At 36.8% G+C, this 20,462-nt stretch overlaps 1 protein-coding gene across 3 annotated transcripts; it reads right to left on the reverse strand.

The window, feature by feature from the left end:
* Window positions 1-208: 208 nt before the first annotated feature.
* Window positions 209-14,814, reverse strand: PRT6 (proteolysis 6). 3 transcript variants are annotated; one of them, XM_078322256.1, is made up of 19 exons: window positions 14,383-14,814; window positions 11,441-11,998; window positions 10,578-11,072; window positions 9,030-10,087; window positions 8,431-8,571; window positions 7,764-8,007; window positions 6,742-7,470; window positions 6,211-6,414; window positions 5,220-5,866; window positions 4,958-5,009; window positions 4,071-4,656; window positions 3,456-3,664; window positions 2,619-3,154; window positions 1,916-2,020; window positions 1,747-1,813; window positions 1,565-1,642; window positions 1,093-1,161; window positions 734-864; window positions 209-429 (listed from the first exon to the last, which is right to left on the reverse strand). In XM_078322256.1, the coding sequence occupies exons 1-18, from the start codon at window positions 14,437-14,439 to the stop codon at window positions 790-792; spliced, it is 5,910 nt and encodes a 1,969-aa protein (XP_078178382.1). In that variant the 5' UTR covers window positions 14,440-14,814; the 3' UTR covers window positions 209-429; window positions 734-789. The 3 variants fall into 3 exon arrangements, with proteins under 3 accessions (XP_078178382.1, XP_078178381.1, XP_078178380.1); XM_078322255.1 differs by having other exon boundaries at window positions 4,958-5,000; window positions 9,018-10,087; window positions 14,383-14,811; XM_078322254.1 differs by having other exon boundaries at window positions 9,018-10,087; window positions 14,383-14,811.
* Between the last annotated feature and the right edge of the window lie 5,648 nt (window positions 14,815-20,462).

A 20,462-nucleotide genomic window follows, 5' to 3' on the forward strand; every position in this document is an offset into this window, starting at 1 on the left:
AAAACCATTAAATGTAATATATATTATTTTCTCTATATGGTCATAAAATATTATCACATTTCAAATTTTTTTTTTATGTGAATTAGTAGGTTGAAAAATCAACATTTAGAAATTATCCACATTAGCAACTTTTTTTACAATCTCTTAATGACTTAAAAGCCAACACGTTAGGCCTAATACATTACACTATTAATACACAAGTTAAACAGAAGAGCGATTGATTGAACTATTAGAGGAAATAACTTACTGGCAGATTCAACATTAACAAAGCTAACAAACAAGAAGAAAAAAAGGAAAAAAAAAATAAAAATGATACGCTTGAACAGTTTTATGTACATTTAACATGAAATCTTAAGATGGAAACACTTGAGAGAGGTTGATATGGAAGATCGATGTACAAACCTGGCAAGTACTTTCTTGATTTCTTATCTGAAAAAGAAAAAGAAAAAAAAAAGTGCATCTATTGATCTCAGTTCAAATTAGTATTCAATGGTTCTATTTGCACATGAACCATTACAGTTCAACAAAGAGAACAATTCTTTGTGCCGACAAGTAACAAAAAAGAACAATTCTTGTCAGTACCAATCTGGTGGACCTGAAGCATGGTGGTACCTATTGATGACATACCAGCCATGACCATAAACCCAAGAGGAGAGACTTGAGAAAATAATAATACAGTTCAACAAAGAGAAAACAGAAAAATAAAATGTTCCATGATCATAAAGTTTCATACCTAGAGAGCAACAGGTGCCTTTCCAGATTTCAAACTTCTCAGCTCTGTCCATGACCCTAGTCTATGGAATAGAGGCCAATAGTTGTCTGACGAAGCACTTCAGATGTGCGGTCAAGGCTATGAGATGCCACCTGTGAATAGCATTCAAGATTTGAAAATTTTATTATTCCCCTACACAAACCACAGAACTTTTGTTGTCCCAGACAGTATTTCTTCAACAAAATTTGTCTAGAGACAAACAGGAGCCAAGAAGGTAGATTTCCTTTATTTTGTAGGAGCCACATACTTTGTTTTTCAGGTGTATGTGCAATTTTGTTGTTTTACAGTGATATATGTGCATCTTTGGAAAAGGTTCATACCAGGTATGTTAGAGCAGCATATCTCTCTTCACTGAGATACAAGGGCCTTCCTCTATGCATGTCATGATCCTTTGTTTACAAAACATTACATAGAACAATCAACACAATAGTAATAATTATTACATCATATATAATAATTAGTAAAATAGATAAACAGAGTACAAAAGAAAAGTTCAGCTGCACAACCAAACAATTACAAAGCAATAAGGGTATTTGGAAAAATACAACCATATAAATATTAAAATTTGGACATTTTCATATTTGTGAAGAAAATTTGTCATGTCCATACAGTACCAGTCATCTCATAACAGTGACATCATGACCAAAATGGTTCCATACATCGATTACTCATTTGAGTGAAGGCATTGTGAAAATTTGAACCACTTTATGACTGGGTATATGATAATCTTGATTTCATTATGATATTTTCTTTTCATTTTATTTTCTATATATGATATATAAAAAACTTTACCTCTTCACCAAAAGCATCCAAGTAAGGAGATGGCCAAAAGGCAAGCCTTGCGGATCTTTGCAATAAAATTGTTGTTTTCTGGCAAAAATATATTAATACAAGTCCTTGTCAGAAACAAATGTGAGTACAAAAGATTTTTTTTCTAACAGAATCCAAAGAGAAAGAAGAGAAAATATACAAACCCTGACAAGCAGAAAAACACCGACACCGGCCCCACATGCTAGTGCATGATTCTGGCATTTACCAGCCCTAGAATAATAAAAAAAAAATGTAGAGCAACGAATTAAACTACAAACCAATAACGCATGGCCTTGTATTTCCAAGGAAAAAGAAGGTCAGCTCTGAAATTACCGACAACAAGATTTCCAGCTGGGGGAGCACAATTTCCCACACAAGAGGCATAGTGCAGGCTCGTCTGGTACATTGGCACACTCTGAGCATTGCTTCTTCACGTATCTGAAATTGTTAGTTCATCCAACACCCCACCAAAATAAATAAAATAAATATATAAATATAAGAAAAATAAATAAAAGGAAAAGGTTCAAAATATTACAATTTAAAAAAATTTATGAAAGTGCAACATGTAGGATATAGCCAGGGACAAATACAAAATAGAGAAATATTGATACGACAATTACTGGGATTTCTTTATGAGGGATCCAATTACACCATTTTTTGGTGACACCGGATTACACTATTTTCGAAGTCCAAACAGTCGATCCAAACCATTCAACGTGATGGATATTTGTTAGAATGTGATTGCAGATCAAATTTTACATTTTTTTGAATTTTTATACTATTCATTAAGATGGGTACAAAAATTCAATGGTCTGAATATAGCATTTTTGTTAAATACTAAATAAATAGTAAAAAAATATAAAATTTGATCTGCAAGCACATTTCAATATATCCATTATGTTGGACGGTTTGGATCGACTATTTTAACTTTGAAAAGTTTGAAAATTGAGTGTGTAATTCGGTGTCACCAAAAAAAGTGTAATTGGATCCCTCCTCTTTCTTTATTAGCATTGTCCTCAAATTCAGCAAAGATTACCTCTGAAGTAGATCCTGATAAAGTATTGGTAGCTGCATTAGCCTAAATGGGACGGCTGGTACACAATACAAGGGTGCCATGCTCTCAAAATTCTTAAACTCCTCACAGAAATGGCGGCACCATTTCAAGACTAAGCCATTCACCACCTCATCCTTCAAGATAGTCTCCAGTGGAGGCACTCGAAAGGCGGCCTCCAGTTCCCTCACTCCCTCTAGCTCCATTTTCACAAAACAAGCCCGGTCTAATGGGTCTCGCGACAGATTGAGGCCTGACCCATCCCAAATGGTGCAACTGTCATATAACGGGCCCTTGGCCGCTGTTGTCAGCATCTTGTGCAGCAAGGCACATCGACGAAGGAAAGGGAAGGTAAGGCGGCGAAGGTTGTCTATTGGGGAAGAAAATGGATCACACGAATTGGAGATGAAAAAGGTTTTTACAAAGTCAATGCTGGACATGGATTTCATTGTATCATGAATGGGATAATTGGAGAAGCATGATGTGTCGATGATTGAATGAGTGTAGCATGTGATCAAGGCCTACAAAAAGAAGAAGGATATTATACATTTGAGAAACAATCTCAATAGCAGTATCTTGAAGCTTAAACGCATTCAAGCTGAAGCAACCCTTAAGTAACCAGTTGAGCTTCACTTCAGCAATGAAGCTTAATAAAATTGAATTGTCCTGCAGGTAGACCTAAATCAGTCCACAATACCTTGACTAACGCACAATTTAGCCCAACTATTTGGCATCAAAATTTCTCTTGATTATACAATTAAGGACGGATCACTTAAACACAGAGCATTCGACAAAAGGGAAGCAGGAGTGATTGATGTTTACCTGAACTAGGCAGATGACATAGAAGAGGTGTACAAAAGGAAGGAAAAATTCATCAGAGGAGAGAAATGGCATGGGGAGGCAGAAGAGGGACCACAAAAGAGAAGAAAACGGGTCCCGAGATAAAACCGGATCTGCAATCAGCTTCCAGAACTGCATATCGGGATACATCTCTCCTTCACTTGTAGCCTCTGAAATTGATGCAAACGTACCTGCAGACAATCAGAATGGTTAGACCAGTATACTTTACCATGATTAGTAGGAGTGGGGCTTAGTTCTAGATTAAGGTTCAAATGAGGTAGATAAATACAGCCAAACACACTGCCTGGTACTCTACCTGTGATTATTATATGTTATTTCTTATGTGCTCAATATGAGTTCGATTTGATTAATATCCTTATTAGATTTTTGGAGCTTGTCTTTAAAATTCTGTTGGCACCAAGTCACGAAGGCTATATCCCGACCCAGATTCAACCAAAGTGGCCCAACATAAACCATAACAAACCAGTAAATTGCATGTTCAAATACCTTGCCTTTAGAAGTATCCAGCCTATACAGAACGTAAACACTAACAATGTGGAACAGTATCATAAAAAAAAAAAAAAACAATTCTCTCACCTCTCCTCTTGCTCATATCTGAAAGGTCGTTAGCCCCAGTCAAACCAAAACACACTGACCCAGCAAGTAACTGAAGGCCCTTGTGCCGCAAAAGCACTTCTGTGCATCTTAAGTTTCGAGCACCTCGAGCCACTCCAAACAATAGAGACAATATAAACCCACTTGAAGAATTTAATTCTCCATTCAGTGCCTCCACACTACTCTTCTTTCGGCCTCGAGCTGCTATCTCAGTGGAAATGATGGAGTATCGCATAGTGTCCCATAAAAAGAGTGACTCGCTCAACCGGTCATCTGAGGAGAACTTGGTGCTACTTTGGGGAAAGTATAGTGTAGCAAGCTTCTTGATAGAAGGTTCCAAAGATGGGTCCGGGGTTGTCTTAAGGATGCTGATAGTTTTTAGGAAGGATTCTTTCCCCACAGTTTTTGAGGCAGATTGGAGGAGAGATAGAGCAAGTGAAAGGGGGGAGGCGGCAGTACCAGTAAGTAGATTTGCAGGAAGCAGATGTGCAAATCTGGAGGAAATGTGCGGACTTGCCGGGAGGATGGAGTTTGCAAAGCGGCGGCATACTGGGCACAAGAGTTCACCCTAGAAAAAGAGAGAGACTATGCGTAAGAAAATAGCTTCTAATTAATGAATTCAAGAAACAATAGTTAGAATAAGCTTTATAGGGTAGAGACAAGGAGAGATTATGGCAATGACTGACAACTAAAATAAGCTTTTAAATTAACTCTTTTCTATAATCAGACTGCAGTAACTTAATAATTTATATCTAAGATGGAGAGGAAGGAAATTACTTTAGTAAATTAAATAGAGTAAAGGTAGAGATGCTTTCTTGACTAAAGACTTGCTAAAACAGGGGAGGGGGAGGGGTAGAGAGACGGATTACCATATCTGGATCAACTATGTGGCCTCCCTCAAAACCAAGTCTCCTGATAAATCTGAAAACATCATAAGAGAGCAATAAAATAGAATAGATTTTGAGAGTACTGGTCATGCGTTACATACACATAAAAACACCATGGCCGTCATATAGTGAAGAGTGCTTGAAACAAAAGAAAACCATAAGAGGATGACGAAACCAGAGCTGACTGTACTACATATCAAACTTGTCCAATTTTAGAAGATAAAATAAACAAAAGAAATCTTACCGTTGCTTGAGAGAAAAGAGGTACCGCTCATGGCACTCTTGGTGTACTGCATGGCCACATGATGATATGTGTACCCCGTCACTATTGACTGGACCAAACCGGGTTTTCCCCAAACCAGAGCTCGACCCAGTAACTTTCTCTCTCTTAGGGGACACCAGGCTTGTGCCGCTCTGCATAGAGAACAAGGCACTAGCTCGTAAACCCGCTGAGGGGCTTTTTGTAATTTTACTACTTTCATAATTCTTCGAGGCATCCCTCTTGAGGCATGCAGCATACACCCCAGAAACTGATGGACTTTTTGTAATTTTGCCCTTTTCAGTGTCACGGACGTCTTTACTGAGGTCCTGTAAGATCGAGTTGTATATCTCCTCTTCTATTGTGTCAAGAGAGTGAAACCCACTCAAACTAGGGTTCAGATTAGGATTTATGGTTTGAATGGGCGTCATAGCAGAGAGCTGTGGGGACTCATCATCAGAAGAAGGGTCTATTTCAAATGAGTATTCTTCTAGAGAGATACCCGAGCTAGGACTAAAGGGGCTATCAAGTTCCTCCGACGGATCTGAGGAGACCGACCCAATATCTGATGAGGTGGATCCTTCATCCCATGATGGGGTTCCTTTCTCAGCAAAGGTCAGAAGTTTTGATTTCTGGTTTAAAATGAAACATAGTTAAAGAAAGATAGTTTAGAATTCTACTTGTTGGTTATTATATAACAAGTAAAACAGCTAGCAAGGTAACTACAATTACATACCTCAAGAAATATGAACTTCAAAAACTAAACTCAGGACCACAACTGCTGATGTCAGTTATTATATAGTATGAACAATATGCTGCAGCATATAACTCATCCGGTACAGGTACCTTTTGATCCTTGACAAGTTGCAAGGATAAATTGCTTTTCATGTCCTAAATCATAACGGGTCCTTTTCCACATGCAACTACAGTTGATGTAGTAGAATTGCATGTACTTGTCATGCATAAGGTAACATACCTGGAGAAGAATGAGATAGCACAAGGGGCTCTGAGTAGAGGATGGGTCATGGCATAGAGAGCAAACAGGCAAGGGTTCTTCTTGTTGAACATCCACACTGCTGCTTTCGGCCTTCTCCTTGTCAGGTTTATGATTTTCTGTTGCCTCATCTCCTGAGCTCTTTAAGGTGTCCGCGAATTTTGATTGCTCGGCTCTCATTTTAGCCTAATATTTATTTAATCTATTTTAGATTTCTAAAGTGGATGACCAATCAAATAAATCTGGAATCTCATTATCTAATTATCAAAGTTTCTTATTATTCTGTCAGACCAGCAGTTCAAGTACCTACCACTTTGATCAAGTTTTATACAAATATATTTTTTGTTGTATTTTGGATAAACTAAGGGTTGATTCAGGATTCAAAATAAAAAATATAATGAAATATAAAAAATTAATTGAAACTGGAAATTGATGCTTCATGGTAGCAACCACAAAATAGCACATAATAGAATGAAGTTCAGTAAAAGAACAATTTTACAGCAATTTTCTTACCAAGATAGCAGCCTGGCGTTCACGTGCCTTTACCTTCTTATCTGAGTAAGAATCTGAACCCATGCTGGTCCTGGACGTCGAACTCACTCCCTGACCTGAAGGCCCCATCATGTCAACTATCAGATCTGGCATCACTTCTCTCACCACAGCCATACACTCCCCGCTCATTGCTGCAAATTTCTTCAACAAGTCCTCGATCAAACCTAGCACGTTAGAAAACTTGCCAATTCCATGTCCAGTTCCACTTCCATTTTCATTTTCTTCCTTGTACCTTCGCCTCAGCACACACAGCAACGAAACCAGACTTTGCTTTCGGCCAAAATCCTTTTCTGAGCCAAACTCCTCACTTGCATGTTTCAAAAAGGGTAATGATTCTGATCCCAGTTGTGATTTAGATTCCAATTCACAAATTTGAAGGGCTAGAGAGGTTAGGTGTAGCGCCACCACCAAAACATTTTCAGGTGCACGAGATACTGGTGCCAACTCGCCGCAAACTGAGTAGTACAACACAGCACGCACAATTTCTAGAGTGGCTGGGGCAGTGGCAATTTTGCGTATGTGGTTTAACGGGTTAAATACCTGGGTCCATTTTGGAATTTGGGAATTGAGAGGGGAGATTCTGCAAAACCGAAAGTATCTCTCTTCAGCGGCTTGCAAGTCTCGCGAGTTCCATCTCGGGTGATACAGGTCAAGCTCCTTCCAGTGCTCCTTTTTCAGAGAGTATTTGCCCTGGTGCATGTGAACAGTTTGTCATAATTCAAATGATTCAAATAAAAGTTAAAAAGGAATATAAGGATCACCAAACTACTGCTTTCCAGAAATTCTCTAAAGAAAGAACTGATTAGATGGAAATTCAGAGAAAGTCAAGACTCAAATTTTAGAATTATCATAACATGGCACAGCTCCAAGTCTCTCCTCCCCCCACCCCCACCCCATTTTTCTTATGACAACTGAGTTATTCCATTAACAAAACAATATACCCTAAAATTTATCAAAAGTATAAATCTATTATCAAAATATACCTGCTTCATCCCAGAAGGGTTTGAATAAACTGCAAGAGAATCAAGGACCTGCTGGAGATTTTTATTTTTCGAGAGGTCACGAGGGAGAGATTTAACCAGCTGACTGTGGGTGACATCACCTATGCATAATTTGTGAATTATCTCTCTCTTCAAATTCGCGACAGCTGAGAGGCCACAATATCGTCTCTCCTTCACTAGTTGTATTAGAAAGGTTAGCATCTCCTGTACAAGCACGGCCTCATACCTAGATAATAAAAGCAGCAAGGAGAAGTTAATCAAGTGAATTACAGACTAGCAGCAGTCAGGCCTAGTAACAAGATGTCCTTGTCCTATCTGAGCTTACTCCATAACATTTGAATACACCTTTTCTATACCTACATGTCAAAATTTAACCAAATTACTCAAACCTTTACTGTAGCAGATCATAAACAGGATCATAACCATATCAGTTGGCTGTTGGTATAGATTGATAGTGTTTTCTTTGGTAACTAAAAAAGTATCACGCTTGCTTAGCACCCCTGAAGATTTGATATCAAAATCAGCCTTAAGTAATCCATAATTTAGCAGGAATCACACAAAACAAATGAACAAATAAACAAAACAAGGATAAACAAACTTAAAAGGACCGGTAGTGTAAAATTATTTATTTAATATGGGAATCACATACTCATTTTGATCAGTAACATTTAATGAAGTGTAGGTGGAGAGGCCAAATCGCTCCTGTACTGTTCTGACAAAGGCATCAGCTGGGGCCAGGGCAGCACAGCATTGTAAAAGAAACAGATCCGCCTCCAACCCTTGCTCTAGCCTTAATAAATAAAAATACTTAACAATTATGATGGAAGCTTAAACCTAGCCTCACAATTATTGACTGAACAGACACAGTTCAGGCAAGCCTGATGCCTTAGTGGGTCCTGCTCATGGGTTGGATCAGGTCCCACCACTTTAGCTCTTAACTTTTTCCCCTCCTTTTTGTTAAAATAAGCCCCCAAATATCTCCAATTGATTGGTTCACAAGTTGGCATGCCAACTATATCAGCATCCTTCCCAACTGTCCATCCTTTTGGAAGTTACCCAACATAAAGCTCATCTCACATTGATTTATCGAAAGAGAGAGTAAACAGGGTCCATTATAGCCATTTTATAGAATTCAGAGGGCTTATGTTGCCAAGTTGTATTGGAGTAAGAATTGATCAAACTCATGAATACACAAATTTAGAAAAAGACTAAAATAAAATGTTGAGTTTACAATACCATTGCACCGACCTGTACCACTCAGCACTCAGTATCACTGCATCCCCATTCTTGCGCCACATGCCAGCCCGTACCTGTGCACAGAATACCCTAACCCTAAGCGGGTGTTCCATCAAAAGTGCAGCTAGACCTGGTGACCTGTAACCACCCAAAATCTGCCCAAAAAAGTTATCTTCGCTAGAATTTGGTTTGGCGTCAGGGTTTTGGCTGGACCCTCTTTCTCCGTAAGTCCACTTCATAGCTCTCCTTAGGAGTAGAGAAAGAAAGCGGTGCAATGGGATGTGAAATGAAATCTCTTGAGAGCTCACATCAAAGGCAACACACGGCCAGGTAGCCAGTCTGAACAAACTGGATCCTCCATTGACATCAAATTCTGTGCCCGGTTCATTATACACCAAAGTCCCATCTGATAGCTTACAAAGAAGTGTCTTGTTTTCAGTCAGACTAGGATTCACTTGGGTTCTCATGATGATGTTTTTTCCTTTCCCAATTTGCATGCGACCGAACCGACCAACTTTAATCGGTGACGAAGAGAGTGAAAAACTCGAACTTGAATCAGTATTGTGAGAGAGAAACTCGGGCTTCAACCAATTCTCAACTGCCTTGATGCATTCTAGAACAAGCCACAAAGCCGTGGAAGGGACTGGGGAACCCGCAGGATAACAGGCACCTGCATCACTCTCAGATAACAATCTCCCGACTTTGGCATCCCGGTGCATCCCCTCCATCATTGAAGAAGAACTCGCACAGAGTGTCACGTCCGTGAATTCTTTAATTTGATGAGATGAATTGCAAAATGCACCTTGAACTATTAAATTGTGTACATTGCCTATATATTGACCGAGCACAAAAGGCGCAGCTAGGTTTTCATTTTCATCCTCTGTGTGTATTGTAGTGACCCGTTTATGCGGATCCATAAATTGAAGGGTTTGAAGGATTTGGATCCACTTTGAGGAGATATCAGGTCGATTTTGGGCCAAGTAGACAGAGACCTCATCATGGGTCAATACATACTTGGTGTCGTCTACTAAGCGCATAATTAACTCATATTGGTTTGCCCATTTAATTGCCTAAAAGACAGAAGCAAATTATGGTTAATGAAAAGCTTGTATCTAAATTCTTGCTTGCAAGTGAGTACTTTGCCAAGATCTACTTTCATCAAAATACCCACCCATAATTAGGTTCAAGGTTATCATCTTGGATATTGTCAGGTATCATACCAATGAATTAGTCATCAGTAAGTACTTTGATCTCTCTCTCTACCTCTCTCTCTCATTATTTATTTGTTTGCTTGTTTGATTGCTTATTATTTTTCTTTTTGCAGAGAGGGGAAGGGAGGGAGAGAGGTTGCTACTGTGGCAGGTTGCTGTGATTAATACTTAGAATTTAGTTATCCCTGCCAGGTGCTTCCCTCTTAGTAACAGTATAAAAATTATAAATAAGCATCCACACTATTTATACTGTGCAAGGGGAAGGTCCAAATACCCGTGAAATTATACATTTCGCTCAAATTCAAATTCTCTCAAATTAAACTTTTAACTCGAAACAAAAAAAAATTACCTGTAAACGACCATCATCTACACAAGACACCAAAACATCTCTCAAGCACCCAACTAGGACGCCCAGCAAGTCAACTTCCCGTACCAGCCGAGGCGTCAGAGTTGGTACAGTGAAAATCTGCACAGAAAAGGTGGCCAACAATGGGTATTCCTCCATGAGCGACAATTCACCTCCACTGGGCCCCACACCTGATCCCCTGGTAATCTCACCCACTGTCACAGGATAATACCGCACAAAACTAAGAGCAAACTGGAACTTAAAGTTCGGGTCTGCTATTAATTTCAATAAAAGCTCATGCAGCTTTTTCACAACCGATTTTTCTAGGAGCTTCTCACAGCGTAAGAGGAGATCCAACAAGTCAGGTTGTGCATAAATGCGGGTCGCGACAAAGGAAAGGAGACTCTCACTTGAACTGCAGAACTCCAGTAGCATTTCCAGCACCGCGGTGGTTATGGTATTGGGGGAATAGAACCCAGAAGGTTCTGCAGATGCCACCTGACAATCATGGCAGAGAAAACAATTTAATGATATCCTTTCTTTTGACTTCTTTGTGCACTTGGGGGTACTGTTATGGTCACAACTGGTACTGGTATTGGTTCCTCAAAACTCCCTACATTATCAAATAAAAAACCTTTCTGGTACAAGACTAGTCCTCAGGACTCAGGACCACTATATGACAGTAATGAGCAGAGACCTATACTGCTCAGACACTGGACTGGTAAATAACAGTGCATGCTTGTCAGGCATCAGACCCTTAGTGCACCACTATTAATACATTTCCTAAAGTGGTCAGATACAAATCTATAGGTACTAACCAAAGAGTGAACTAACAGTACCATCTTTTCAGAATTCATAATCGATACCTTATCTTTCCAATAAAGCAATACAGCATCCAATACAGGCCCCACTGACAGGGCCAGCACTTGAGGCAATGGCTCTATCTTCTCAGCCCCCTGATGCTTATTGCAAAACCCCTCCCGTTTCCATGCAGTTATATCTCCACAGTCACAACACCCCCCTCCTGTGTACATAATTGAGTAATCATGGCCAGTGTGGTCCCCGTTCTGAAAACAAGGTACACAGATCGCACAGGTGGGGTCATGTTCGCAGGTCCGGCACCGATATGCCAGGTCATTGTGGCCCCACACCGAACCGCAGACACCTCGAGTGCCAGCTGACTTCTCAGCTAGGGTTTGAAGGGATACTTGTGGATCTTGCCTGAACATAAGCCACTGGATCCAGCATAGTGCAATAGTGTATGACTCGCTTGAGGGCTGAGGCTCTGATGAACCAGCAGAGAGGATGCAAGAGACAAGGGCAGAGACGATCTGTGGGTCGGTTGCATTGTTGGTGTACAGGAGAAGACCTTCGTAGCCCTTTTGTCTGAGGAATTCTTCTGGGACTCCAAATTCGACTAGTTTCTATAACAAAGTGATGGGGAATATTATCATGGGAAATACAAAATAAGTCTTGTATCAATTTTATTAGCTTAAAGTAAATGAAATCGGAATTATAGATTTTTTTTTTTTTAAATTAGAAATAGAACAAAAAAATGTCCATATTATACAATTGGGATTTAGATGAGGAGTCTGTGTCCCCCCATGTACCTGAGGTGCAATTTAAAATAATGAATGGCCCAGATTAATCCCAGCCGGACCAAACTCAATCCGGTACCTATTGAAACTATAGGGGTCTGTTTTGAGATTCGTGCCAAGTTAAAAGAATGGTCCGGATTTATCACCTGCACTCAGGTACCTAGGGTGATACGGGTTCTTAGGTGAGAGGGATTGAAAGAAGGGAAAGGGAAGCAAGAGGGAAGAAAGAACCCTACTATTTTGCTCCCGAATTCTAATTTAGTTGGTGCGTGAAGTTTAATGGAAGAGAAGAATGGGGTGAATCAGTCTATGCATTTCTTCAGGTTTCACTCACATCCCCACCCCTAATCCCGCCCCAAACAATTTTGGGTGTAACCAAAGAACCTCACAATTCTCCTCTCCTCCCTTTCATGTCCCTCCAAAACTCAGTACAGAAAAAGACTTCAGTGTAGGTTTGGTTCTGTGACAATATTGACCGTGACAGTTATGGTCTGACAGGACAGCCTCCATGCCAGACCCCCTAGGTTGCATTGAATAGTACAGTATCCAAATTAAGTGAAGAAATCCAACAGCAAAAGAGATCAGAATAAAGGTTGAAAGCCTGGTAGTGAACTGGTACATACCAAACCAGGCAACAAAGAGAACCAAATTAAATGGCAACAAAAACAAAAAAATATGCCACCGTTAAATATCACCAAAAAGATTTTCACCAAAAATATATCCTTAAATTTATAAACCAGTCTAATGAAAAAGCCAGGTAGTATTCATTAATGAGTCGATCAATATGCCACACCAGATTTCACAACACACTGATCACAGTTATTGTTTCTATCTGCTGTGTAACCACAGTTAGTGTAAATGAGGCTTGTAATGCAGAAACTTCCATTAGTGGAACTACAACCAGATGAAAAAGTGAGGCAGTATTCATGAAGAAGTTCCATCAATATGCCACACCTAATTTCACAATACAGTGATTGTGGCTTTTTGTTTAATCAATCTGCTGATTAACCACAATCAGTGTAAATGAGGCCTGTTAGTGTGGTAACTTCCATTAGGAGATACTGCTGGCTCCATTCATGTCTGATGCTCTTGAGGGTACAAAAGTCCATATGGCACATTGGCAACTAACATTGGAGAGACCCTAGTTGGCAGACAAAAACTACTAGCGAAAAGGGTCGATGATCTTGATGAACCACTTGTCTGCACAACTTACCGTTTGCTCTAGTTCTCGTCATCATTCGTGTCTTAGTTTTTACTTGTTTTGTGGATCTACTCATTTGTCATTTGCAATTAAGTGAATTTCACGTAGACACTTTTAGCGGTGCTAATTTAGTTCAATCTTCATCATTTGTATAGCCTAGATATTCTGCATTCAGTTACTTGGTACTTAATCAGTTTTCCATTACCATTTTGTATGTCATTATTTACACCGAACATTTATATGCTCAATGGTTAGTCATTTTCTAGTTTATTCTCCATCTGTATTCACTTCAATTGTAGATATTGTAAAAATGTAAGAATCTATTTCATCTTTTCTGATCCACCTCGAAACTCAGAAAAAGTATTCATTTTAGTACAAAATCTCCTGTATTTTCTCCGTATTTGACTAAAAGTCCATTAAAGATTCTAATGTTGGGGACTAGACGCTGCACTGACTTAACCAAACTAGGCAGCTGAGAGTATTATCTGACTAAAAAACCCCTTTTGACAGCTATGTACTAGATATCATGAACCAAAATCCCTAATATCATATTGATTGCACGGTATCAGATGTCTACTTGATACATAAACACAAATTCCAGAGACAGATAAAAAAAATGGAAGAACCAACAAAATACATTAAGTGCTCCTGACCAAAAGACTCGATTCTAATATTGCATTTCTGGGATCAGTCTTGAAACTAAATTAATTTATCTAACTTAAGTATACCCCATAAATGCACTGAAAGAATCCAATTTCACTCAGACTTAACTGAAGATGGAGTTAAAAAGATCAAAGTCATAACCAAAATCCCAATATTTTCCACAACCAAAATACAAAGGCCCCCCCCCCCGTCCCTCCCCCACCCACACACCCCTCCTTAACCCGATTCACAAATTCAAATCCAGTGATTAACAAAGGGCAAACGTGATTAAGAACTGAAGCAATAATTTTCACCGGCATAACACTTATTTGTCCTTAAACAAATTACAAGTACCAAACAAAGCTACCTCAATAATCCGATCATCAGTAGGGATTGGCGAATCTATCTCCATCATTCCAGCCATGGCACGAAGCCACAACGTGCAGTCCCAGTTACTCTTGCCCGATCGCGAGTTGCCTCGCCCCAGCCTTACAAGTAACAATTCCCCGACAGTTGTGTCCTGTTAAATTTACAGCAGGAGAGAGGATCCGATGCTTGGTCAGGGCCCCTTTTGTAGCAATTTTTAATAATTTTCAGGGTTTTTGGTGGAAATTAGCGGCAGCGAAGGAGAATCCAGATTTCTCCTCACAGTTGCTCATCTACTGCTCTTTTCTTAGGTAGATTAAATTGTTGGGCATTTGACATGTGTACCCTTATACATAGATATTGATTCGTATAATCGGACTGCTGAACGGGTACGCCGCCATGGAGTTACCGCCAAACATCTGGTTACCTGGTTCGAGCGAATATAACTTAAGAAAATAATAATTAAGATAATAGCGGCCATTTTTATTAAAACTCTTAAAAAAAAATTAAAAATAACCTTCCATCTAATTTTATTTTAAAAATAACCCAACCGCTTGTGGCTGGGGCGGCCCAAAAATCAAACGGACTGCCGGGCCGAGAGGCGAGCCAAACCAAGCCGACCGCCCCAGCCCGAAGCAGGCCATACGCTGACCGAACCGCCCCTGTGAGGAGCGGGCCACTATGTAAATTGAGTGTACACAACTCTCCACAAATTCGCATATGTTATTGGAAATCTCACAAAGTAAGGTCTACCCCCTACCCCACGTGAGTTGTCAATCCGTGTAGCCAGTTCTATTTTATACCTGTTGGGATTTATAGCAGTCTTTTCGTATATTAGCTGCTTAAGTTTCTGAAATGTGGTATTTTCATTAACCTCAAAGCCAAATGCAGCATCTTTCGTGTACTGCACGCCATCTTTACCATTTTGTAGCTTGCCGCCCACATACAGTGCAACTAACAATCTTTTCCTTAACAAATTACATTTAAAAAATAATTTTATAAGTATTACAGTAATTGTACAGTAATAATAGATAAGGATACAATCTAAGATTCAATTCAATCAATTTTTTAGTTTCATTTGAAAAAAAAATGAATAAATTGAAAAAAAAGATAAATAATTAATCAATAAAATTATTTATGACTAAATGAAATTAAAAAAAATTAAGAAATGGAAAACAATTAGTTGGTTTGGTTTTCAGTCAAAAATATGCTATTATAATGGGTACAATAATTTAATTAGAAAATAATTAAAAAAATACATGTTGCTACAGTAAATTACACAGTTACAGTAATTGTACAGTACTTGCAATGGTTACAGAATAAACTTTAAAAAAAAATACCTGTTGCTACAGTAAAATCGCCTCTCTCAAACAGTAAAATAGTCTCTTGCAGCAGGATCTGAAAAATTGATAATGGAGGCAGGAGAGAGAAAAAAACAATTAAATACACCTATAGCGGACCGCCCGGGGGGAGCGGTCTGCTATGCATAATGACCTGCCCCGCGAGGGGGCAGTCTGATCAGGGAGTGGCCCGCCCCATGAAGGGGCGGTCTGCTTGGTTTGGCCCGCCTCACGGCCCGATAATCCGATGATTTTTGGGACGCCCCAGGTCCAGGCGGTTGGGTTATTTTAAAAAAAAAGGAGATGCGAGGTTATTTTTAAAATTTTGTTTTTTTTGAAGGGTATTAATAAAAATGGCCGAAATAATGGTAACAACAATTATAAATATAAGAATTAGGGTATTTTAAGTTTATCAAGTTCTTTTGTGAATTATTGAAAATTATCTACTTTAGAAGCGATGGTTGCGTTTAGATGAATCAAGAATAGAGCTAATCTTGGGTTAGCTCCACTATTTTCAATTCTTGTTAATCCAAACATAAATTAGCAATTTGAGTTAGCTCATGAATAGCTCTATTCTACTAACCCATAAAAATGTTGGGTTAGCAAGAATAGAGCTTGTGGGGTTAGTGATATTAATAGAATATTTGATTCATCTCAATTATAATTAGTTTAAATATTAAATTAGTATTAAATAAAACATCTGATTAGTATTAAATATAATATAATATTAGATTAGATTAGTATTAAATAAACTATTAGTTTAAATATTAAATTAAATATAATATTATTTTAAAATGTAGATTAGTATTAAATAAATATAATATTAAATTAGATTAATATTAAATAAAATGTTAGATTAAATGTAATATAATATTAGTTTAAATGTTAAATGTAATATAATATTAATTTAAATAATAAATGTAATATAATATTAATTTAAATATTAAATAACTATAATATAAAATTAGATTAATATTAAATATAATATAATATTAATTTAAATATTTAATGTAATACAATATCAGTTTAAATATTAGATTAGTATTAAATAAATATAATATCTGATAAGATTAAATTATTATTAAATAGAATATTATAAAATATAATATAATATTAGTTTAAATATTAAATGTAATATAATATTACTTTAATTATTAATATAAATAAAATATAAAATATAATATTACTTTAAATATTAATATAAATAAAATATAAAATAACATATTACTTTAAATTTGAATTTAATATAATATTAATTTAAATATTAAATGTAATATAATATTACTTTAAATTTTAGTTTATTATTAAATAAAATATTATATTAAAATAATATAATATTAATTTAAATGATAAGTGTAATATAATATTAGTTAAAATATTAGATTAGTATTAAATAAAATATTAAATTAGCAATAAATAAATATAATATAATATTTAAATGAATTAGTAGTAAATAAAATATTCGATTAGTATTAAAAAATATTAGTTTAAATGTAATATAATATTAGTCTAAATATTAAATAAAATAAAATATTAGTTTAGATATTAAATGTAATATAATATTAGTTTAAATATTAGATCAGATTAATCACTATTTTATTTATTCTCTCCATCGCTATTCCAAACATACAATCCAAACGACATTTTTACTAACCCGAATAGTCCAAAGTTAGTGCTATTCTCAAACCATTCGGATTAGCACTATTCTCAACCACTAACCAAAAAATCGTTATTCTTACACTAATCCTTGCTCGATCCAAACGTACCCAGATATGTGTCTACACATGAAAATTTTAAATGTTGAAATTAATTTTGTATAAAATCAAGTTGTCAAAAAACATACAAAAATTAATGCATTAAAAATTAATTTATAAATCTTATAATTTTGACAGTGTAACTTTATACTTAACTAATTTAAAAGTTAAATTTAATTTAGAATAATTTATTTTATCTATTGGGATGTCAAATTACTTTTACCTTTTTAGTTTGCTCCTCTAATTTATAACATATGCTTCATGTTTGAAAACATACGTAAGCAAGAACTGATTTTTTTTATTAATAGAAAATAAATAAATAAAATATTAGAATAGGACATCATTTATGAGTTTTTTCGAAATATAGATAGATCGGAATCAATTATTCTGTTCAAGAGACAGAATTAATTATCCCATCCGATTTAATACACCTTAATCACAAAACTTAGCGGATAGAGAAAAAAAGTGGGACGGTAGAATTATTTCCATCTAAGTTATAAAAAAAAAAAAAGAGAATATGCGAACAAGTTTGTTTATACCGTCCGGAATTTGTTACGGGTCAATGGCACTTGTGTCATGAGAGTTGACAATTCAAGCGAAAGGTGAGCTCAATGTGCAACCAGCTACATATTTGGCTTGTCGAATATAGCCACAAAAAAACTGAAACATTGCAATAAAGCACCTGTTGACGACAAACTTTGTACAATAATTCCTACCGTCTGTTTTTTTTTTTTTTATAAGCCGCGGACGGGACTATTCTTACCATCCCGCTGTTCTTTTTTTTTTTAGTTTGTGTCCGACGGGATGTTTCCTTCCATCTGATTAATTAACATTGATACAAGATTAGCATCTGAATAAATCGGACGGGATAATTAGTTCCATCTACGGGACGGGATAATTGATCCCAATCTACCTATATTTTCAAAAAAATCAGAAACGATCTCCTATTCCGATATTTTTTTTAATTTATTTTCTATTAATAAAAAAATCGGAAGCAAGAATTATGAGATTTATTTTCATTTTATATTCCAACCAAACATGATCTTAGATCTCATAAACTCATACAATCTGTTATTTTTTAATATGTCAAATTTATGGGGTCCGTTGGAAAAAATTATACTACAATCTATTTGGTTGTACTTTTTCTTAGATTGTTTTTTTATATGAACAGCTAAAATACAATGTTTGCTGATAAGTATAACTAATGCTTTGTTAAGGACATCCTTTCATTAGCTGGAAATCTGACAGATTCAGTGCAGTACTTGCTTTCTGAGCCGTTCATTTTTATCTGACACGAAACTCAAAACGGACTTCCCCATATTTTAAAAAAGTTTCGAAATAATTTTGATCTGGTTGAAAATATTTCATCTCCTACGATATTCACACTGAAAATTTCCCTACTAGAGCCGTGTCGTTCGAACATAAAATAGTTTGAATGGAACCGGATAAGAAATAAAAAGCGGCACGCTGGAGCAGTCCGGTCTGTAGGCAAACAGAGGCGAAACCAACGGAAAAAAAGAAGAAGAAGAAGCATTGCTAAGTGCCAGATTGAAGTAACGGATCAGTCCGAAATTTTTATTAATAAAAAATATATTAAATAAATATCGAGATTAGAGAACGCTTTTGCGTTTTATCGAGATATAGGAAAACCGTTATGGTTTATCACGGCCTCTGGCCGTTATGGCTTATCACGGCCAGAGTTAGCACCTAATTAACAAGCTTAACCATTCTAACTGAACCATGAAAAAAACGGAAAAAAAACCCTGTCCGTGATAGATTGGAACGGCCAGAGAAAAAAAAAAAAAAAAAAAATCCCTGTCCGTGATGAACAATAACGGCCAGGTCCGAAAAAAAAAAAATTTGTTTTAACCTATGGCCGTGATGGGTTATCACGGCCAGCCCTTTTTTTTTCTTTCTGTCTCTGGCCGTGATAGATAGTAACGGCCAGGGTTTTTTTTCCGGTTTTTTTCTTGCGCGGTTCAGTTAGAATGGGTAATGATTAATTAAGTGTTAATGCTGGCCGTGATAAGCCAGAACGGCCAGAGGCCGTGATAAACCATAACGGTTTCTCTATATTTCGATAAAACACAAAAGCGATCTCTAATCTCGATATTTATTTAATATATTTCTTATTAATAAAAATTTCGGACGGATCAGTCGTGAGTATTTTTTTCTTCATTAGTGACGGAAGGGTGAGTGTGTTGAATTTATTATCAAACTCGTTGAATTTAATGTCAACATTGAGCATATATGTAATATAATTATAGATTGTTTACTGTCATATATGATTGTCAATTAAAGTGATCAAATAAGGTAATAGACAATTAATATATTCATTAGGATGTGGTCCATAAATGTATAGAACAATTTAGGCAAAGATCAAATCATTGATGGACTGATTTAGAAATTTGCAATTCAGAAATCTGCCTTTATGAAGGATTGTGTTGTCCGCACAAATATTGATGCAGTTGCATAGCTTTTAATGCGTCGGCATGATTTTTGATGCACAACACATTATACCTTTTTCAATTTGGCAGATAACCATAAATGTTATTATATATAAGAATTGGTTCCCAAGGCACAAGATAATCAAGAAAAACACATAAACTAAACATACATTTTTCTCTTAAGAAAAATACAGTTCTGTGTGTCTTCTCTTCTTCTTCCACCATCAAAGAATAGAGAAGAGAAATCCATTAAGAAATTTGGACATGATTTCTCAAGGGCCACACCTTGCTGTCTTGGAAGACTTATTCCTCGACCCGACAACAAAAGGCGAGAAGGACTTCTTGTCATTGAAGACTTGTCTCGTGCTCACGGAGACGGCTTGCTCTACTGTGACTTTGGTTATTCCATGACAAACGACATGGAATCATGTATTATGTTCCGTACTTATGATTTATGTTTTGGGTCTCTTTAGCATAGGACGGTTCTTAGGTTAAGGTGGGGAACTGTTTCTCCTTCCCCGGAGTGTAAGTGTTTGACCC

The sequence above is a fragment of the Carex rostrata genome, chromosome 20 (assembly GCF_964058835.1).
Source record: "Carex rostrata chromosome 20, lpCarRost1.2, whole genome shotgun sequence".
NCBI classification, from domain to species: domain Eukaryota; kingdom Viridiplantae; phylum Streptophyta; class Magnoliopsida; order Poales; family Cyperaceae; genus Carex; species Carex rostrata.

Coding starts and splice junctions, on each gene's coding strand:
- PRT6 (XM_078322254.1), bottom strand. CDS start 14,439: ATGGCTGGAATGATGGAGATAGATTCGCCAATCCCTACTGATGATCGG. Junction 8,572..9,017: donor TGGTACAGGTCGGTGCAATG/GTATTGTAAACT, acceptor TTATTTATTAAG/GCTAGAGCAAGGGTTGGAGG. Junction 1,162..1,564: donor TGGATGCTTTTGGTGAAGAG/GTAAAGTTTTTT, acceptor TTGTAAACAAAG/GATCATGACATGCATAGAGG.